Below are 20,235 nucleotides of genomic sequence, written 5' to 3'. Positions count from 1 at the left end.
TTGCAATTAAAGCAATACATGAATCACAACAGCTGTAGTCTCAGCACTTTGTAGCGCCCTCTGGCGTGAGTGTAAAAGCTTACAGCACCTGGTATTCCCAGGTGGTCTCCCATCCAAGTACTAACCAGGCCCGACCCTGCTTAGCTTCCGAGATCGGACGTGTTCAGGGTAGTATGGCCGTAAGCCGAAGAAAGATGTAAAAACAACCTTTTTAAATGAAACTCTTACAGACGGGGTGAGAGACAATTGTTATTTATCTTAGAGCCTGGCGCGCATGCGTACACTAATTAGCTTTTTCTGGCTGTGTGAGGTGCAGCTCTCCATCCATTGTCTACCGCTTGTCTCTTTTGGGGTGGCAGGGGGTGCTGGAGCCTATCCCAGCTGCATTCAGATGCCACCTCATCACAGCTCTCAACACTACTTTATGCTTAGGGACCGTCAATAAATCACTATTGTCTTGAAAAATGTATATCTGCTACATCAAAACACTGATTCATCTAAAAGAAGGTAAATAATTAGTCATACCTCCTTATTGTGCATGCCCATTATTTCATAATTTTAAAATTATATTCATGTTTAATATAAAAAAAAGAAGGATATTTTCCCAATAGTCTGAATGTCATGCAACTTAGTAACCTAATTCCACTTATTAGTCATGCTAACCTTTTAGTGTAAGGCACACCCTTTTATTTTAAAATAGGGTTTTATTTAAAAAAAAGTGTTTTAATAAAGATCATGTGCGTGATGATATTTCTTATACAGATAATTAGCAGCATTTTTATGAGCTCCAAATGAGAGTTAAGTTGGTTTTATGTTGGATAGTCGTAGTTGTTGCGGGAGCTAAAAATGAAACCATGGTTTTCAATATTACAAATGTATATAAAATCCAATTAAACTTACATTTTAAAACAAAAAGGTGTGAAACACATTAGAGAAAACACTTAAAATATCAAGTGATTTTGGGATTTTAGGTCATATGACCAGGAATCTATTGAAAATAAACATTTGTTTTTAATATCAAAATGTTTTTGATCCTATTTTAAAATAAAAGGTTAGCACGACTAATATAAAGTGGAATTTGGTTACTAAGTTGCATGATGACATGGAGTTGTTTACATTAAAAAGTATTTAAATTATAAAATCAGGAATGATATTAAAAATGTAGGACTATTTATTTGACCTCCTTTTAGATGAATCAGTGTTTTGATGTAGCAGATATACATCTTCGAAGACAATAGTAATTTATTGACGGTCCCTAAGCATAAAGTAGTGTTGAGAGCGGCACCTCTCCTGCAATCTCCCCGCAGCATGAGAGAGCAGTGTGGGCACAGTGACGGGGAGCTTCCGCTGGAGCTCCGGAGGCAAATATCCACCGTGAAAGCAACTTGACCGCCGTAGCAAAGGAAGACAATCACACAGACAGAAAAAGCACATTAGTGTACGCATGCGCGACAGGCTCTTGGATAATTAGTCATTTTCTCCCATCCCGTCTGTAAGAGTTCCATTTAAAAAGGTTGGTTTTACCTCGTCTTTCGGCTTACGGCCATACTACCCTGAACACGCCCGATCTCGTCCGATCTCGGAAGCTAAGCAGGGTCGGGCCTGGTTAGTACTTGGATGGGAGACCGCCTGGGAATACCAGGTGCTGTAAGCTTTTACACTCACGCCAGAGGGCGCTGTTTCTCACGTCTTGCATGTAATGATAGTGTTTGACCACATGGTGGTAGTAAGTCTACAAATGACTAGGAACCAATATATAGGATGTGTCAGGTAGGACTCTTGGGAGAGGTACACACCTTGTACGCATGAGTGTTGAAGTAGCGTTTGTAATATGTGATCGTGATTAAAAGACAGTTCTGCAAGTCATCCAACGATGTGTTATTTAAAACAATAACATAACATGGTACCAGGAGTGAACGAAAATTGAAGTGGTGTATTGTGAAAAGCGACATGGATTTGAAGCCACCTGAAAAGCTGAAGCTAAGTGGAAATGTCGACAGCAATTGGCGCACCTTCAAGCAGCAGTTCCAGCTGTACATGGCGGCAATGGCACTGCAGGATAAGCCGGATGCAAGGAAGGTAGCGTTACTGCTTACAATAGCAGGCCCACATGCCATTGAAGTTTACAACACTTTTGTGTTTGATAATCCAGATGAAAAAAACAAGTTGGATGTTGTCATTGAAAAGTTTGATGGTCATTGCTCTCCCAAGAAGAATGAGACATATGAGAGATATGTGTTCCGTTCAAAAGTGCAAGCTCATGGAGAAAGTTTTGACAGTTTTGTGACTGATTTGAGGCTGAAAGCACAAACTTGCAACTTTGCTACACTGAAGGACTCTATGATAAGGGACCAGATTGTATGTGGCATAGAAGACAAAAAAGTCAGAGAAAGACTGTTGAGAGAGACAGAATTGTCGTTGGAGAATGCCATTAAAATTTGTCATGCAGCAGAATTGTCACAGATGCACGTCAAGACGTTTGGTGAAATGGCGTCCACCGCAGCCATCAGCGTGGGAGGCGACAATGTGCATGTCGTGTCAAGGGGATGGAAGTCGCAGCCTGCACAGCAGAAGAGTGACGTCATGTACCAATGCAAGCGCTGTGGATCGCAGCATAAACCAAAGCAGTGTCCAGCATTTGGTAAGCAGTGTTCCAAATGCTATGGAAAAAATCACTTTGCCAAACAATGTTTTGCTAAAGGAAAACCATGCGCTAAAAAGGAAAAATCTGTCAATGTAGTGGAGGACACTGATCTGGGTGAAACATTCTTTGTTGGCCTAGTGAACAGTGAAAATAAAACTGAAGAAGTAGTCAATGCTGTTGAAAAAGACAAGTGGATTGCACCGCTACAAATAAATGGAACTCGAGTTAACATGAAACTAGATACTGGTGCAAAGGCAAACTTGATCAACATGTCAGACATCAAGGAATTGAGAGAAAAACCGAAAATCCACAAAACAACAGTTGTACTAAAAGACTACAATGGTCGTAGCATTGACAGTCTGGGCACATGCAAATTGAGAGTCACTGTAAAAGGAAAAGTGCACTACCTGCTATTTTCAGTTGTCACTGAAGAACGCGAGTCAATATTGGGTGACAAAGCATGTGAAGTTTTAGGACTGGTGAAAAGAGTGTATCTTGTGAACACAGATGTGAGCGCTCAAAAAATTGAAACTGATTCAATAGTGCAGAACTACGCTGGTGTGTTCACTGGTTTTGGTGCTTTACCTTTTACATACAAAATACAGCTTAAAGAGCAGGCACGTCCAGTTGTCCATGCAGCGCGAAGAGTTCCAGCAGCACTTAAAGAGCGTCTCAAAAAGGAACTGGACCGGATGACAACACTGGGTGTAATAAAGAAAATCGAGGAACCAACAGATTGGGTAAACTCCATGGTCTGTGTGAAAAAGAAAAATGGCGATCTAAGAATATGCATGGATCCAAAAGACTTGAATGAAAACATAAAACGTGAGCACTACCAAATACCAAAACGTGAAGAAATAGCCAGTGAGATGGCTGGGGCAAAATATTTCTCAAAATTGGATGCGTCAAATGGCTTTTGGCAAATCGAACTAGACGAAAACAGTAGCAAATACTGCACTTTCAACACGCCTTTTGGTCGCTACTGCTTCCAACGCCTACCATTTGGGATCAAATCTGCATCAGAAATATTCCATAGAGCAATGGAACATATCATTGAAGGCTTGGAAGGCGTGCGAGCGTACATCGACGACATTGCTGTGTGGGGAAGAACAGCAAAAGAACACAACGAAAGGCTGACCAAAGTGTTGGAAAGAGTACAACAATATGGACTCAAAGTAAACAAAAATAAGTGTCAGTTTGGAGTGTCAGAGATAATTTTTCTGGGAGACAAGCTCAGTGCACATGGCGTTCAACCTGATGATGAAAAAATACACGCCATACAAAGAATGCCGAGTCCCACAGACAAGACAGGTGTACAGCGTATATTGGGCGTGGTCAACTATATTGGCAAGTTCATCCCAAACCTTGCTGTGAAAACATCCTGCATTCGTGAACTCCTTCACAATGACACAGAGTTCAAGTGGACGTCCAGGCACGAGAATGAGTGGCAGAGACTGAAGGAAACACTCACTACTGCACCTGTGCTGACGTTCTTCGACCCTACAAAGAAAACAAAGGTGTCAACAGATGCTTCAAAAGATGGACTGGGTGGAGTTTTACTACAGGCTGATGATGAACACTGGAAACCAGTAGCCTATGCATCACGATCCATGACACAGGCTGAATGTAGGTATGCTCAAATAGAAAAGGAATGTCAAAAATACAGAAACAAACAAACCAAAGAACCCATGATATTGCCTGAAGTTCTTACTGCACCATGGCAGAAAGTGGGAATGGACTTGTTTTATTTGAAGGGCAAAGAGTATGTTGTTGTAATTGACTACTATTCTAATTTCCCTGAAATGGCTTTGCTATCAAGCACATCATCAAACTGTGTGATCACGCATGTCAAATCTATATTTGCTAGACATGGTATACCGCATACTGTGGTGAGTGACAATGGACCATGTTTCAACAGTAAAGAGTGGCAGCAATTTGCAAAACACTATGATTTCAGACACGTGACGTCAAGCCCTCTGTACGCACAGTCAAATGGAAAGGCTGAGAAAGGAGTGCATATTCTCAAACAACTTTTGAAGAAAGCAGTGGATAGTAACTCTGATCCATACCTAGCACTACTTAGCTACAGAGCGACACCTCTTGAGTGTGGCTTGTCACCCTCTGAACTACTGATGAACAGAAAGCTTCGTACTACACTACCAAGTATGTCTACACCAACGCAGAGTCAAAAAGTACAACGGAAGCTAAAGCAACAAAAGCTAAAGCAGAAGTCGTTTTATGACAAAGCAGCCAAATCGCTCCCACTACTATCACCAAGTGACACAGTGAGAATTGAAGGTCCTGATGGTTGGAAAACCAAAGCTACTGTTCTTCAAGAAACATCACCACGATCATATACGGTGAGGAGTGAAGAAGGACAGATACTACGTCGAAATCGTCGCAGTTTGCTGAGGGTTCCAGAGACTGTTACTAACCAAGAAACAGCCGAGTCCGAGGTTTCATCTACACCGACTGTTTCAAACCAAGCAACAGCTGAGTCCGAGGTTTCATCGACACCTACTGACTGTGAAACAATGCCAACGCAGCACATGAATGAAGATGTGACTGACGATCCTGAACCTGTGTTGAGAAGATCTACAAGGCAGATCAAGAAACCTGTGAATGATGACTACGTGTATTATTGAACTCGTATAATATCAAACTGATTGACAAGCTAAAGAGTTAATGTTTTTTTAAATATTTTAAATGTTTTCTAATACTGTGGTGCATGGATAGTTTTTGAAAAGATTGCATATTCATGTGGTCAAGATAGAAAAACAAGTTATTTGTTTAATACAAACATTGTATTAGCAATGGGTGCTTAGTTTAGACAGGGGGATGTAATGATAGTGTTTGACCACATGGTGGTAGTAAGAGTCTACAAATGACTAGGAACCAATATATAGGATGTGTCAGGTAGGACTCTTGAGAGATGTACACACCTTGTACGCGCGAGTGTTGAAGTAGCGTTTGTAATATGTGATCGTGATTAAAAGACAGTTCTGCAAGTCATCCAACGATGTGTTATTTAAAACAATAACATAACAATGTTTTAATACATTGTAGGAAATATAATAGAGAAAGGGAAATACTGGAAAGTAAGTTAGCGAAAGAGAATATTAGGTTAGCAGTGGAAGATATATTAGGAATGCACTCAGAACACATAGGTTATAAAGCAATATACACATATTTAAAAAATACTGGCTTAAATAAAAGAATATAGAGTAGGGATCCACCTCGATCCACACTCCATTACAGTAGGTGGCGGTAATGCACACCACAAGGTTGCTTGCCAACCGCCATAAAAACAAAAAAGAAGAAGAAGAAGAAGAAGAACAAGTAACCAGCTCTTCCCCCCCACCCCCGGTACAACTATTTCAACATTCTGAAAATAAAAATAAACTTTTACATTTTCTAAACAAAGACATACAACTTATTTTGGTAAATAAACAGTAGCTTATATGCAGAGGTGGGTAGAGTAGCCAGAAATTGTACTCAAGTAAGAGTACTGTTACTTTAGAGATTTATTACTCAAGTAAAAGTAAGGAGTAGTCACCCAAATATTTACTTGAGTAAAAGTAAAAAGTATGTTGTGAAAAAACTACTCAAGTACTGAGTAACTGATGAGTAACATACACACACACACACACACACATATATATATATATATATATATATATATATATATATATATATATATATATATATATATATACACACACACACACACACACACACACACACATATATATATATACACACACACACACACACACACACACACACACACACACACACACACACACACACACACACACACATATATATATATATATATATATATATATATATATATATATATATATATATATATACATACATTGATATATACAGTATATATATATTTATTTATTTATTTTTTGCCGTTTTTGTTTACATGTTAAAGGTGTTTTAATGAATATACATGCATGTTTAACACATATAGATTCCTTTCTTTCATGAAGACAAGAATATAAGTTGGTGTATTACCTGATTCTGATGACTTGCATTGATTGGAATCAGACAGTAGTGATGATAACGTCCACGTTTTCAAATGGAGGAGAAAAAAAGTTCCTCCTTTCTGTCTAATACCACATGAAAGTGGTTGGTTTTTGGCATCTTATATGTCCAGCTTCCATATTCGTTTTTATACACTTTACAAGAAATACATTGGCGGCAAACTCCGTAGCTTGCTAGCTTGTTTGCGCTGGCTTTCGGAGACTCTTATTTTGAAAGCGCAGGCGCGATGGAGCGGCACTTTTATTGTGAAGACAGGAACTGTGCAGTCAGTCTTTAGGCTTTTGAAATAAAAAATTGTATTTTTTCCTTCACACTTTTGATTGATTGATTGGAACTTGTATTAGTAGATTGCACAGTACAGTACATATTCCGTACAATTGACCACTAAATGGTAACACCCCAATAAGTTTTTACACTTGTTTAAGTCAGGTCATGTGACCACCTGGCTCTGTTTGATTGGTCCAACGTCACCAGTGACTGCATCTGATTGGTGGAACGGAGTGAACGTCACCAGTGACTGTATTTGGTGAAACGCAGGCACTATGAAGGTCTGTCTGACAGACCAAAACAAACAAAGCGTGCATTAACAGATCGATCAAAATTAGTAGCGAGTAGCGAGCTGAATGTAGATAAAAGTAGCGGAGTAAAAGTAGCGTTTCTTCTCTATAAATATACTCAAGTAAAAGTAAAAGTATGTTGCATTAAAACTACTCTTAGAAGTACAATTTATCCCAAAAGTTACTCAAGTAGATGTAACGGAGTAAATGTAGCGCGTTACTACCCACCTCTGCTTATATGACCCCTTTAAATGATAAGTTGCCTGATCAGAGCGAGACGAGTCGTGGCTCCTCAGCTTCATGCAGGACGGAGTGGTAGGAGGCGTGGGCGAGGTTGACTGCTCCCCAGACCGGCAGCCCCGCTTTTGTTTCCTCTCCCGCCGCCGCCTGCGTCGCCTGCTGGCTCCGATAACAATCCACGGAGATTCCCGCGGTCTCGCTATCTCGTCGGGTATGTTGTGCAAGCGGTGGAAATCGCTGGAGACAGCTATCCTAAGCAGAGGTGGGTAGTAACGCGCTACATTTACTCCGTTGCATCTACTTGAGTAACTTTTGGGATAAATTGTACTTCTAAGAGTAGTTTTAATGCAACATACTTTTACTTTTACTTGAGTATATTTATAGAGAAGAAACGCTACTTTTACTCCGCTACTTTTATCTACATTCAGCTCGCTATATCGCTACTAATTTTTATCGATCTGTTAATGCACGCTTTGTTTGTTTTGGTCTGTCAGACAGACCTTCAAAGTGCCTGCCTTACTGGTGACGTTTCACTTCGTTCCACCAATCAGATGCAGTCACTGGTGACGTTGGACCAATCAAACAGAGCCAGGGGTCACATGACCTGACTTAAACAAGTTTAAAAACGTATTCGGGTGTTACCATTTAGTGGTCAATCATACGGAATATGTACTGTACTGTGCAATCTACTAATAAAAGTTCCAATCAATCAATCAAAAGTGTGAAGGAAAAAAGACAATTTTTTGTTTTAACCGTACATCCCGTCAAGCCTAAAGACTGACTGCACAGTTCCTGTCTTCACAATAAAAGTGCCGCTCCATCGCGCCTGCGCTTTCAAAATAAGAGTCTCCGAAAGCCAGTGCAAACAAGCTAGCAAGCTAGCAAGCTACGGAGTTTGCCGCCAATGTATTTCTTGTAAAGTGTATAAAAACGAATATGGAAGCTGGACAAATAAGAAGCCAAAAACCAACCACTTTCAGAAAGGAGGAACTTTTTTTCTCCTCCATTTGAAAACGTGGACGTTATCATCACTACTGTCTGATTACAATCAATGCAAGTCATCAGAATCAGGTAATACACCAACTTATATTCTTGTCTTCATGAAAGAAAGGAATCTATATGTGTTAAACATGAATGTATATTCATTAAAACACCTTTAACATGTAAACAAAAACGGCAAAATAAATAAATATAAATTATATACTGTATATATCAATGTATGTATACATATATATATATATATATATGTGTGTGTGTGTGTATATATATATATATATATATATATTTATATATATTTATATATATATATATATATATATATATATATATATATATATATATATATATATATATATATATATATATATATATATATATATATATGTGTGTGTGTGTGTGTGTGTGTGTGTGTGTGTATGTTACTCATCAGTTACTCAGTACTTGAGTAGTTTTTTCACAACATACTTTTTACTTTTACTCAAGTAAATATTTGGGTGACTACTCCTTACTTTTACTTGAGTAATAAATCTCTAAAGTAACAGTACTCTTACTTGAGTACAATTTCTGGCTACTCTACCCACCTCTGATCCTAAGTAGAAAAGCAATGTCCAGCAGGTTTTGAGGACTGTGTGTGTCGCGACGGTAGACAGACATAACCAAAACACTATCAAACTTAAACAGACATAACCAAAACACTATCAAACATAAACAGACATAACCAAAACACTATCAAACATAAACAGACATAACCAAAACACTATCAAACATAAACAGACATAACCAAAACACTATCAAATATAAACAGACATAACCAAAACACTATCAAACATAAACAGACATAACCAAAACACTATCAAACATAAACAGACATAACCAAAACACTATCAAACATAAACAGACATAACCAAAACACTATCAAACATAAACAGACATAACCAAAACACTATCAAACATAAACAGACATAACCAAAACACTATCAAACATAAACAGACATAACCAAAATAGTATCAAACATAAACAGACATCACCAAAACACTATCAAACATAAACAGACATAACCAAAACACTATCAAACATAAACAGACATAACCAAAACACTATCAAACATAAACAGACATAACCAAAACACTATCAAACATAAACAGACATAACCAAAACACTATCAAACATAAACAGACATAACCAAAACACTATCAAACATAAACAGACATAACCAAAACACTATCAAACATAAACAGACATAACCAAAACACTATCAAACATAAACAGACATAACCAAAACACTATCAAACATAAACAGACATAACCAAAACACTATCAAACATAAACAGACATAACCAAAATAGTATCAAACATAAACAGACATCACCAAAACACTATCAAACATAAACAGACATAACCAAAACACTATCAAACATAAACAGACATAATCAAAACACTATCAAACATAAACAGTCATAACCAAAACACTATCAAACATAAACAGTCATAACCAAAACACTATCAAACATAAACAGACATAACCAAAACACTATCAAACATAAACAGACATAATCAAAACACTATCAAACATAAACAGACATAACCAAAACACTATCAAACATAAACAGACATAACCAAAACACTATCAAACATAAACAGACTTAACCAAAACACTATCAAACATAAACAGACATAATCAAAACACTATCAAACATAAACAGACATAACCAAAACACTATCAAACATAAACAGACATAACCAAAACACTATCAAACATAAACAGACATAACCAAAATAGTATCAAACATAAACAGACATCACCAAAACACTATCAAACATAAACAGACATAACCAAAACACTATCAAACATAAACAGACATAATCAAAACACTATCAAACATAAACAGTCATAACCAAAACACTATCAAACATAAACAGTCATAACCAAAACACTATCAAACATAAACAGACATAACCAAAACACCAGAGGTGGGACCAAGTCATTGTTTTGCAAGTCACAAGTAAGTCTCAAGTCTTTGCCCTCAAGTCCGAGTCAAGTCCCGAGTCAAGACAGGCAAGCCCCGAGTCAAGTCCAAAGTCAAGACTGGAAAGTCTCAAGTCAAGTCCTAAGTCCTGCATTTTGAGTTTCGAGTCCTTTCAAGTCCTTTTAACCACAGACTAATATATTAACACAGATTGTGTATGCTTTTCAAACGCTGTATTTATTTATTAAAACAAGGCATTTTAAATTGCAGGAAAGAAAATTGTGCTGACATTGCACTTTATAATAGCACTATTAACCAGTCATTTTAAACATTAACTCATTCCTTTACAGAACAAACACATTGAAAAATAAAGTGCAAATGTACTTATTTGTACAAAAGTGTTAACATTGGAAAAAACATGACATATACGTGAACATAACAAAAAAGTTGTACTTTTTATATGTCAGGGCCCTATGCTGCATTGCATTTGCAAAAGACCAAATTAGCCAAGAGTCTGTCAGTCATTTGTGCACGATGGGGGCGTAGTATGATGCCACCATGGCTGAAAACTCGCTCCACTGGAGCACTGGAGGCAGGCACTGCCAAGACTCTCATGGCCACTCGGAACAGTGAAGGAAGAGTCTTCATGTTCAATGCCCAGAACAAAAGGGGGGAGAGAGTTGTTTTGGGTTGGTGCACTACTTGTAAGTGTATCTTGTGTTTTTTATGTTGATTTAATTAAAAAAAGAAAAGAAAAAAAAAATATTTCTTGTGCGGCCCGATACCAATCGATCCACGGACCAGTACCGGGCCGCGGCCCGGTGGTTGGGGACCACTGAGGTAAACAACCAACAGTATGTCAGAAAGCTAGCTAAAACGGTACACATATTCATAATATAGTATACATTTTAACTGACCTTTATTTTACTATTCTTGTCTTTTTTTAGGTGGCTAAAATACGCGGTGCTGCTGACCGCCGTCTAACGTTACGTGTGATATATTGACTAACGTAACCCTGCTTAAAAAAAATCACTGAACAAAAAGTATGAATAAGGTAGTGAACTGCAACAGATTCCCGTGTTTGCAATAACGTTATAACGTTAGCAGTGAGTTTACAGCCTCACTGATTTAACTACACAGCAAATAAAAGTCACGTTACTTAGCCAATAAACGTTATCTTACATTCAAAACTTACCGTTCTTTGTGCAACTTCAAATGCCGGACGAAGTTGGAAGTTGTTGCCTCTCCATCAGTAATTTTCGAACCGCATGTGTTGCATACTGCAAACCGTTTTGTGTTGACCACCTCGTAATTTTTATACCCAAACAAAATTATTTTAGGTATCATTTTTTGTTCACTGGCGTGTGGTTTGGACATGTCTTCTTCGTTGGTTGTCCTGCAACTTGATTGGATGAATGCTGTGTGATGAAAACAAAGTAGATCTAATTTGATTGGCTGTTGTACTGAGCGCACACCAGCTGACACACGCAACGCTGATAGACAAGTACACAATAAAAAATACGGAGCGCTCCCGAATAACTTTTTCATCTTTGGGTTTTGGGGGAAAGTAGCAAGTCATGTCAAGTCATGTCAATTCAAAAGGCTCAAGTCCAAGTGAAGTCACAAGTCATTGATGTTAAAGTCTAAGTCGAGTTGCAAGTCTTTTTACATTTTGTCAAGTCGAGTCTAAAGTCATCAAATTCATGACTCGAGTCTGACTCGAGTCCAAGTCATGTGACTCGAGTCCACACCTCTGCAAAACACTATCAAACATAAACAGACATAACCAAAACACTATCAAACATAAACAGACTTAACCAAAACACTATCAAACATAAACAGACATAATCAAAACAGTATCAAACATAAACAGACATAACCAAAACACTATCAAACATAAACAGACATAACCAAAACACTATCAAACGTAAAAGGAAGCACCGAAAGTGGGAGCTGCCGCCATCTTGTTAATGGTCATTTGTATTCCGAAATCCAAATTAGGGCCTCTTCCCTATGTAACGGAGTTAAAATACACCTTTGTTATTTATTATATTTTCTTTGTGCATTTGATCTCCAAATAGTTCTCTTTTCTGCTCGCCTGTGAGAGGGCGGTTTGATATCTTTTGGTCCCTCCTGAGCTCCTGTAGTTCTCCTGGGTTGTGGAGCCCCTCCCTTCTCCCCTCACAGAAAAGTTTCACATGGCTGAGGGTGAGTCTCGCTCGGACGATCCCACCGACCTTTTCTTGGCTTTTCGCTACAAATGAGCTCTTTAATGAATGAATGTGTGCACCAAGAATGTGAATATGTTTACCTGTGTTGTCCTTTAGTTTGAAATTCACATTCCAGGCAACATTACATCGCTAACATTGGCGCCAACCGGCCGCTCTTTGTTGTAGGAGACTTGTTCAGTGTGTGTGTGTGAGTGTGTCTGTGTGTGGGTGTGTGTGTGTGGGTGTGTGTGCTTATGTGCGTAGGTAACGAGTGTTATTCTGTGTGTTTAGGCGCAAGCCAAAGAAAGACGGGATACGGACATTGTGTGATTGTCGCCCGCAGGTTGGAAGGAACATAAATAAAGCTGAGAACAGTGGAAAAAGTCTCATCATTGTGCCGACCCAGAACTGTTCCACCTATGAGGAGTGATCCAGCCCACCTGCGAATGTCAAACTAAGGGGCCTTATCTTATTATGTGCTCAAACTGAAATACTACTATTTACTTAAACTTGGTCGTTGGCTTTCTCCAAGGTGAATATAAACCTTCACCATAAGCAAAACATAATATGAGTTAATTCATTCACTTCAGTATCTAATGGTGCATCACAATTGGTGTTTTGTAGAAAGAATGTTGTTCCTGTTTTGCGTGGGCCTTGTGTGTCCTCACCCAGCCAGTCTCTGGTAAACAATGTCCCATCATGCTGACATCCACTGAATGTCAGGGGTCATAACACACCACATAAACATACATACGCCAGCCCCTGGGCTCCACTTCCCAAGGATGCTGAGGGTCTCCTATCTTGGGGAGTTGTGAAGAAGTTGTAACGGACAGGACACTGACGGCCAAGTGGGGGGTTTGATTGATTGATTGATTGATTGATTGAGAAGTTTATTGACATCTTAAAGAATTGAATCCATGTAATGCTTTAAAAAGGCAAATGGATGGCACAAAAAGCCAAAAGGCTTGTTTCCATTGTGGTCCATTAAGTCAGTATTTTGGTGAGCAACAGGGCCCCAAAATGGTAAAGTGACTGACACTGTGTAAGAGAGATATGACACCATCTGTGTCCTATTTGATACGATGACATCAGCAATTTTCAAGGTCCAACTTTTATTTCAGGCACGCCTTTTTCTCGTTAACAACAATGCCAAAATAATGCCGTCAGAACATATAAATAAGAAAAACAGAACTTACAATTAGTCTGACATCACATAAAAGAAAACACATTGATTTCACATACATTATCAGAAAGAATCATACCTCATTGGCCTCACAAACTCCGAGGAAATAAAGTTTATTTTCAAGCCGAGACTCCATTAACCTCTTACATCGAATGCTTGCTGTCTCATGCTGCTTCCCTTATTCCGTCACATATTAATTGTCCCCCCAACAATGTGACCAAACCGGAACAAAAAATATGTTCCCCTCCAATTGACATGGGTTTTGTAACAGAAATAAAGTTAACATATACTTGCATGAATTAACCAAAGGAAACACATTTTTAATCACATTATATGTAAATATGACCTTATATTTATACATTGTATTTATTTACCCTAACCAACTATGAAATGATATAACATATATACAATGTGCTTCTGTCAGCAGCTACACTTTTCCTAACTAAGAGTTTCCCGCTTGTCTCCAACCCTTCCCCCATGCATTCCTGAGCTAAGATAAAAGGTGACACTCTCCTGTAAACAGACGGCCTTTGTCTTTTGAGGCCTCCAATAAATACTCCAAAAAAAGGTATTCTCTGAACATTTCTTATTAAATAGATTATTACATTGTAAAACAACAGACACTTTACTTTTGCTTGTCCTTATGTCCCTGCAAGATGATGTTATGTTTTGGACGCATGGCTGCAATGGTTGTGATCTCTCGGATGCAGAATTTTACACCAGTAAAACCAGCAAAGCAGTAATTATAGTCTGCACATTGTGTTGTTGTTGAATGATATTTATCTGATTTAAAGTCAAATACAGTTTATATACTTGTCTGTCTATCTGTGTTGGCCCTGCGATTAGGTGGCGACTTGTCCAGGGTGTACACCGCCTTCCGCCCGAATGCAGCTGAGATAGGCTCCAGCACCCCCCACGACCCCGAAAGGGACATGCGGTAGATAAATGGATGGATGGATGGATCATTTGTTGCCGTGCTTTTTTGTGGAGACACCATGAAAACATACATTTAGAATGAATCGTTCATGACTTGCCCATCACTATGACTCTTTGGCCCCGCCCCTAAGTGACGCATGCGTGGAGGATATGCGCTTTGCTGCAAAGACCTCCTTTACTCCACACACGCTTCTAAGCCTCGCTACTAACTACACTTTATTCATCCTCCGTGTCAGGATAAACTCCACTCGTCTCAGTCAACTTTGGACATTATTAGGCCCGCTTAGCTTGCTACTTGTTTTAGCGCGTTAGTTAGCTTAGCTTGCTACTTGTTTTAGCGCGTTAGTTAGCTTAGCGTGCTAGTCAGCTTAGCTTGTTAGCTGCTAACAAAGAGACGCGGATTTGATCAACACATCGCTTAGTTAAGATCAAGTGTGAGTGTAAAGTGTTGTGATTGTGTGAAAATGTGTGAAAGAACGATAGCAGAGTACAAAGAGGAACTTTCTCGGACAAAAGAAGAAAACAAAAGACTACGTCAACTACTGGACGCTGTTTTCGAGAAACCTCAAGTTGTGTTACACATAACAGGTTTGTTTACTTCTTACTCTCACATGTTTACTAACTTTATATTTCATTATTAACATGAACATGACTTGTTAGATTAATTGTGATTAATAGGTGTAGTCAGACACATGATTGTTATTGTGTTATTAATGTGATTATCAGACAGCAGTCATTTCCATTAGATAATGTTCAAATATAGGTGATTTGGCACACTTATAATAAAATAACAAAAATATTGTTGTTTTTCATCAGATATGTACTAGTATTGTATATGTGGATGGGGGCCCTGCTTTGGAAATAATGTGTACCCCTTTCAGAGATCACATTTAGTTCCACTTCAAGCATTCACATGATCCACAATGAGATGAGATGGTATAACGTGAACAGTTATGGAACTTTCTAACTCGGGGAAAAAAACGGGATCTCGTTGGAAGCGCGATGTATTGGGTATAACAAAATGGTGTCTGCCATTGTAGTTTACAATGTCACTACGTCAGTAGTTGTCAAACTTTTTTCACCAAGTACCACCTCAGAAAATACTTGGATCTCCAAGTACCACCATCATGAACAGCATTAAAATACAGTAGCATAGTAGGCCTTAATTATTCATTAAAAACAAGGAAGACACGTTATGTAACAAGTATATTTAATATTTTTAGTTACTCTAACATTACACACAGTTTGAACAGTAACACTGTGTTTGAATGTAGAAAAATAAAACACTGTATTTAAATAATGAAATAATAATTGGCGTACCACTAGGTGATGCCTGCGTACCACAGTTTACATCATATTCACATAAATCATATATCTATTGTCTGCCCTAAATGTCAAAATATTTTTGTTTGTATCCCACCCATACCACCCCCACCCCAAAAAAAGAAAGAAAGAACAAAAAAACCAAAGTAATATCTACAAATACATCGATTAAGTAAACAAAGAACAAAAAATAATAATAATACATTAATAATACATTAATAATAATAATAATCAGATATAAAATAAAATATAAACAGATGCATATATATAAATATATATATATATACATATATACATACATATACACATAAAGGGAGTAATCCCTTTTATTCTTTTTTTTTGCAGTACAATCACTAATTCGAAAAATTAAAATCAGGTTTATGGGGCGTGACACAGTTGACACAGTTTTCCCAGTATAAAGTAAATTTCTGCAATTCATAATTAATAAAGGCAGTTATCTTCTCCATTTTATATATGTCCATTGTTGTTTCCATCCATTGCTTCAAAGTTGGGCTCTCCTGGGATATCCATTTCCTAGTAATGGTCTTTTTACAAGCCACCAGTAGGATATTCATTAAATGTTTATCTTTCTTCAGCCAGTCCTGAGGTACATGTCCAAAAAACAAAGTTTTACTTTGGAGGGGTATTTCACGTTTGAAAATATCCTGTAGAGCTTGCTGTATCTCTTTCCAATAGTCCTTTATGGTGCAGCAGTCCCACAAAACATGGTAGTGATTTGCATTTGAATTCCCACAATTTCTCCAGCAGGCAGGGGAGTTGTTATCATAGTGACACTTCTGAAAAGGTGTAATAAAAAATCTGATCAAAGTTTTCCAGCCAAACTTCCTCAACTTGGTGAGCTGGTACAAGTCCATTGGTATTTCCATTTTTTTTGTCCATTCTTCCTCAGATTTAGTTATCCCTCCTTCCTTCTCCCATTTTGTTTTAATATATGAAGTTGAATATGATTTCATATTCAACAGACCCTTATACAAGCATGAAACACTTCTATCAATAATTTCTGAATTGTAGGCTTTTGTAAACAGTTCAATCAAACATATACTCGTCTTTATGACACTTTTCACCTTCATATTAACAAAAAGCCGCAACTGCAAATATCGATAGAAGTCTTGGTTTTCTTATATATATGTCCTTTTAATAGTTTCAAAACTAAGCATTTTTTATCTTTCATTACACTACATAAAGCTGTTATACCCTTAGATATCCAGTCCTTAAATCTTGAGTCTAATTTATTAGGTGTAAACTCTGTATCATAGGCACACCATTTAAGAACTGCAATATCACTCTCGAGTTTGTATTCCTTTATGATCATTTTCCACACTTTAAGGCTCCATTTCACCCATGGGTTATCAATGTTATTTATGTGGGTTTGTAAATTGCTATCTGCCAGGATTGCTTGTATGGGGATGGAGGGCATTTCTTCTTCAATAATTTTCCATTGAGCAATGTATGACGGGTTGCACCAGCATATCACTGCTCTCATCTGGGCTGCAAAATAGTAATATCGGAGGCAAGGTAAACCCCATCCTCCCTTTTGTTTGACCAATTGTAAAGTTTTGAGACAAACTCTTGGCCTTTTACTTTGCCATATATACCTTGATAGCCTTTTGTCCCATTCATTGACTTGGTTTTGGTTAATCTCTATTGGCAGGGTTTGAAATAGGTACAGCAGTCTTGGCAGTACATTCATTTTAATGGAATCAATTCTAGAACTAAGGCTAAAAAAGGAATTAAGTTCTATCTTGCTATGTCATCTTTTATTTTTTTTATATATGGGTAGATAATTGTATTCTGATAATTTTGTTAGATCTTTTGGCAAATTAATGCCCAGGTATTTAAAAGACTCTGTTTGCCATATCAGAGGGTAACTACTTCTGATTCCCCCTGGTGGGTTATAATTATATGAGAATAGCTGAGTTTTACCTATATTGATTTTATATCCTGATAGTTGACCATACAGTTTAAATGATTGCATTAATTTAGGGAGCGAGTATGTTGGGTGTCCGAGGTAAACCAAAATGTCATCCGCATAGCAGGCCAATTTATACTCTCTTCCTTTAATCATGATTCCCTTAATATCTTCATTGTGTCTAATAGACTGAGCGAGTGGCTCTAGATATAATGCAAAGAGTAATGGTGACCATGCACATCCCTGTCTAGAGCCCCTTACTAGGGTAAAACTGTTTGATAAGTATCCATTGACTTTAATCGTAGCAGTAGGATTGTTATATAGTGCCTGTATAGTTTTAATGATTGTATCCTGAAAACCGAATTTACCGTATTTTCCGCACCATAAGGCGCCCTGGGTTATAAGCCGCGCCTTCAATGAACGGCATATTTCAAAACTTTGTCCACCTATAAGCCGCCCCGTGTTGTAAGCCGCATCTAACTGCGCTAAAGGAATGTCAAAAAAACAGTCAGATAGGTCAGTCAAACTTTAATAATATATTAAAACCAGCGTGATGTGGGCGCGCATGGAATCGTATATCAACATGGACAGAGCTGCGTGAAAAAAGCCACCCGGCCTCTTCGCGTAAACTTAAACTTACCTTAACCACTCGCTCATCTTTTCTTCATCCATCCCTTCGAGTTAGCTTTTATGATGACGCCGGCTGGAAAGGTCTCTTTTGGCAAGGTCTTCCTTTTGAATATCACCATGGGTGGAAGTTTCTGGCCATTAGCATGGCAAGCTAGAACCACAGTGAAGGATGACTTCTCATTCCCTGTGGTGCGAATATTCACCGTACGTGCTCCCGTTGTATCCACAGTGCGGTTCACAGGAATATCAGTTGCTGTGAAATAGTAATCCGTGTGCGGATGGAGAGATTGCGTCTTTTCATGAACCGGATACCTGTCGCTTAGTAGGAGCCATTTTGTGGTCTTTACAGATGTAAACACACAAAGGAAATGAAACGGTAATATCCGCGCGCTTTTTCTTCTTCTACGCGGGCGGGTGGTTGCTTACAGTAGAAGAAGAAGCGCTTCCTGTTCTATGGGGGCGGGTGCTTACCTTGGCGGTTGCTTGCGTAGAAGAAGAAGCGCTTCCTGTTCTACTGGGAAAAAAGATGGCGGCTGTTTACCGAAATTACGAGACCGAAACTTTATGAAAATGAATCTTAATATTTATCCATATATAAAGCGCACCGGGTTATAAGGCGCACTGTCAGCTTTTGAGAAAATTTGTGGTTTTTAGGTGCGCCTTATAGTGCGGAAAATACGGTATATAAAACTCTGTAAAGAAAATTCCAATTGACAGAATCAAAGGCCTTTTCAGCATCCACACTTATAACAATTGCTTGTATGTTTTTTCTTTGTATATGATCCATAATATGTAGTGTCTTTCTTATATTGTCTTGTGTTTGTCGTTGATGTATAAAACCTGTTTGGTTTATGTATCAATATAGGTAAGAAATCTTCTAATGGTTTGCCCATAATGGAAGTACATAGTTTATAATCTACATTGAGAACCGATATTAGCCTGTAAGATGCACATTCAATTATATCCTTGCCTTCTTTTGGTATAGCTGAGATAATTGCCTCCCTCCAACTAAGTGGCGTTTGTGCCTTTTTTAAGACCCAATTCAGTGTGGGGAGTAAAACAGGTATTAATTATTTTTTAAATTCCTTATACCACTCAGCTGTGTAACCGTCTGATCCTGGCGATTTACTTAATTTAAGCCTACTAATTGCAACTTTTAATTCATGTTCAGTTATATCTGCAGATATTGTTTGGTTTTGTTTTTCATCTAAAATAGGTAAATCCAGAGAGTTCAGGAAGCTGTCAATTTGGGTTATCGTCCTACTAGAGACCTCAGAGTATAAAGTTTTATAAAAATGTTCGAAGGCTTACTGAATTTCATTTGATTTAGTTTTTATCTTTTTTGTTCTTGGATCCCTCATTTTATGAATGGTGTTTTCCGCTATCTTTTTTTTTAGTTTCCAGGCCAGTATTTTCATAGACTTAGAGCCACTTTCATAGTGTCTCTGTTGCAAAAACATTAGATTTTTTTTAATTTCTTGTGTGGCCAAACTGTTCATTTCATTCCTAGTATTTCTTATTTCCCTTAATGTATCCTGTGCCAAATCTAGTTTGTG

General features: G+C 38.0%; 1 protein-coding gene, 1 non-coding gene and 1 pseudogene across 2 annotated transcripts; 2 read left to right on the top strand and 1 right to left on the bottom strand.

Annotated features, from left to right (window-relative positions):
• Nucleotides 1–76: 76 nt before the first annotated feature.
• Nucleotides 77–185, bottom strand: LOC133571222 (5S ribosomal RNA; annotated as a pseudogene).
• Nucleotides 186–1,535: 1,350 nt separating this feature from the next.
• Nucleotides 1,536–1,654, top strand: LOC133571193 (5S ribosomal RNA). The gene has a single exon (XR_009810349.1). It is a non-coding gene; the product is annotated as a 5S ribosomal RNA (ribosomal RNA).
• A 151-nt stretch (nucleotides 1,655–1,805) lies between these two features.
• LOC140680162 (uncharacterized) lies at nucleotides 1,806–13,107 on the top strand. The gene is made up of 2 exons (XM_072916537.1): nucleotides 1,806–4,406; nucleotides 12,969–13,107. Exons 1-2 carry the CDS (start codon nucleotides 1,951–1,953, stop codon nucleotides 13,105–13,107), a joined length of 2,595 nt encoding a protein of 864 aa, XP_072772638.1. The 5' UTR covers nucleotides 1,806–1,950.
• Nucleotides 13,108–20,235: the final 7,128 nt, after the last annotated feature.

Source organism: Nerophis lumbriciformis, linkage group LG28 (genome assembly GCF_033978685.3).
Source record: "Nerophis lumbriciformis linkage group LG28, RoL_Nlum_v2.1, whole genome shotgun sequence".
NCBI classification, from domain to species: Eukaryota; Metazoa; Chordata; class Actinopteri; order Syngnathiformes; family Syngnathidae; genus Nerophis; species Nerophis lumbriciformis.
Note: the sequence above shows the minus strand (reverse complement) of the source record. Positions and strands in the feature narration are given on the sequence as shown.

Excerpts from the sequence above, each read along its gene's own strand:
- LOC140680162 (XM_072916537.1), top strand. The coding sequence starts at position 1,951 with ATGGATTTGAAGCCACCTGAAAAGCTGAAGCTAAGTGGAAATGTCGAC. Across the intron at positions 4,407-12,968 it reads TTTTATTTGAAGGGCAAAGA|GCGCAAGCCAAAGAAAGACG; the intron begins GTATGTTGTTGT and ends CTGTGTGTTTAG.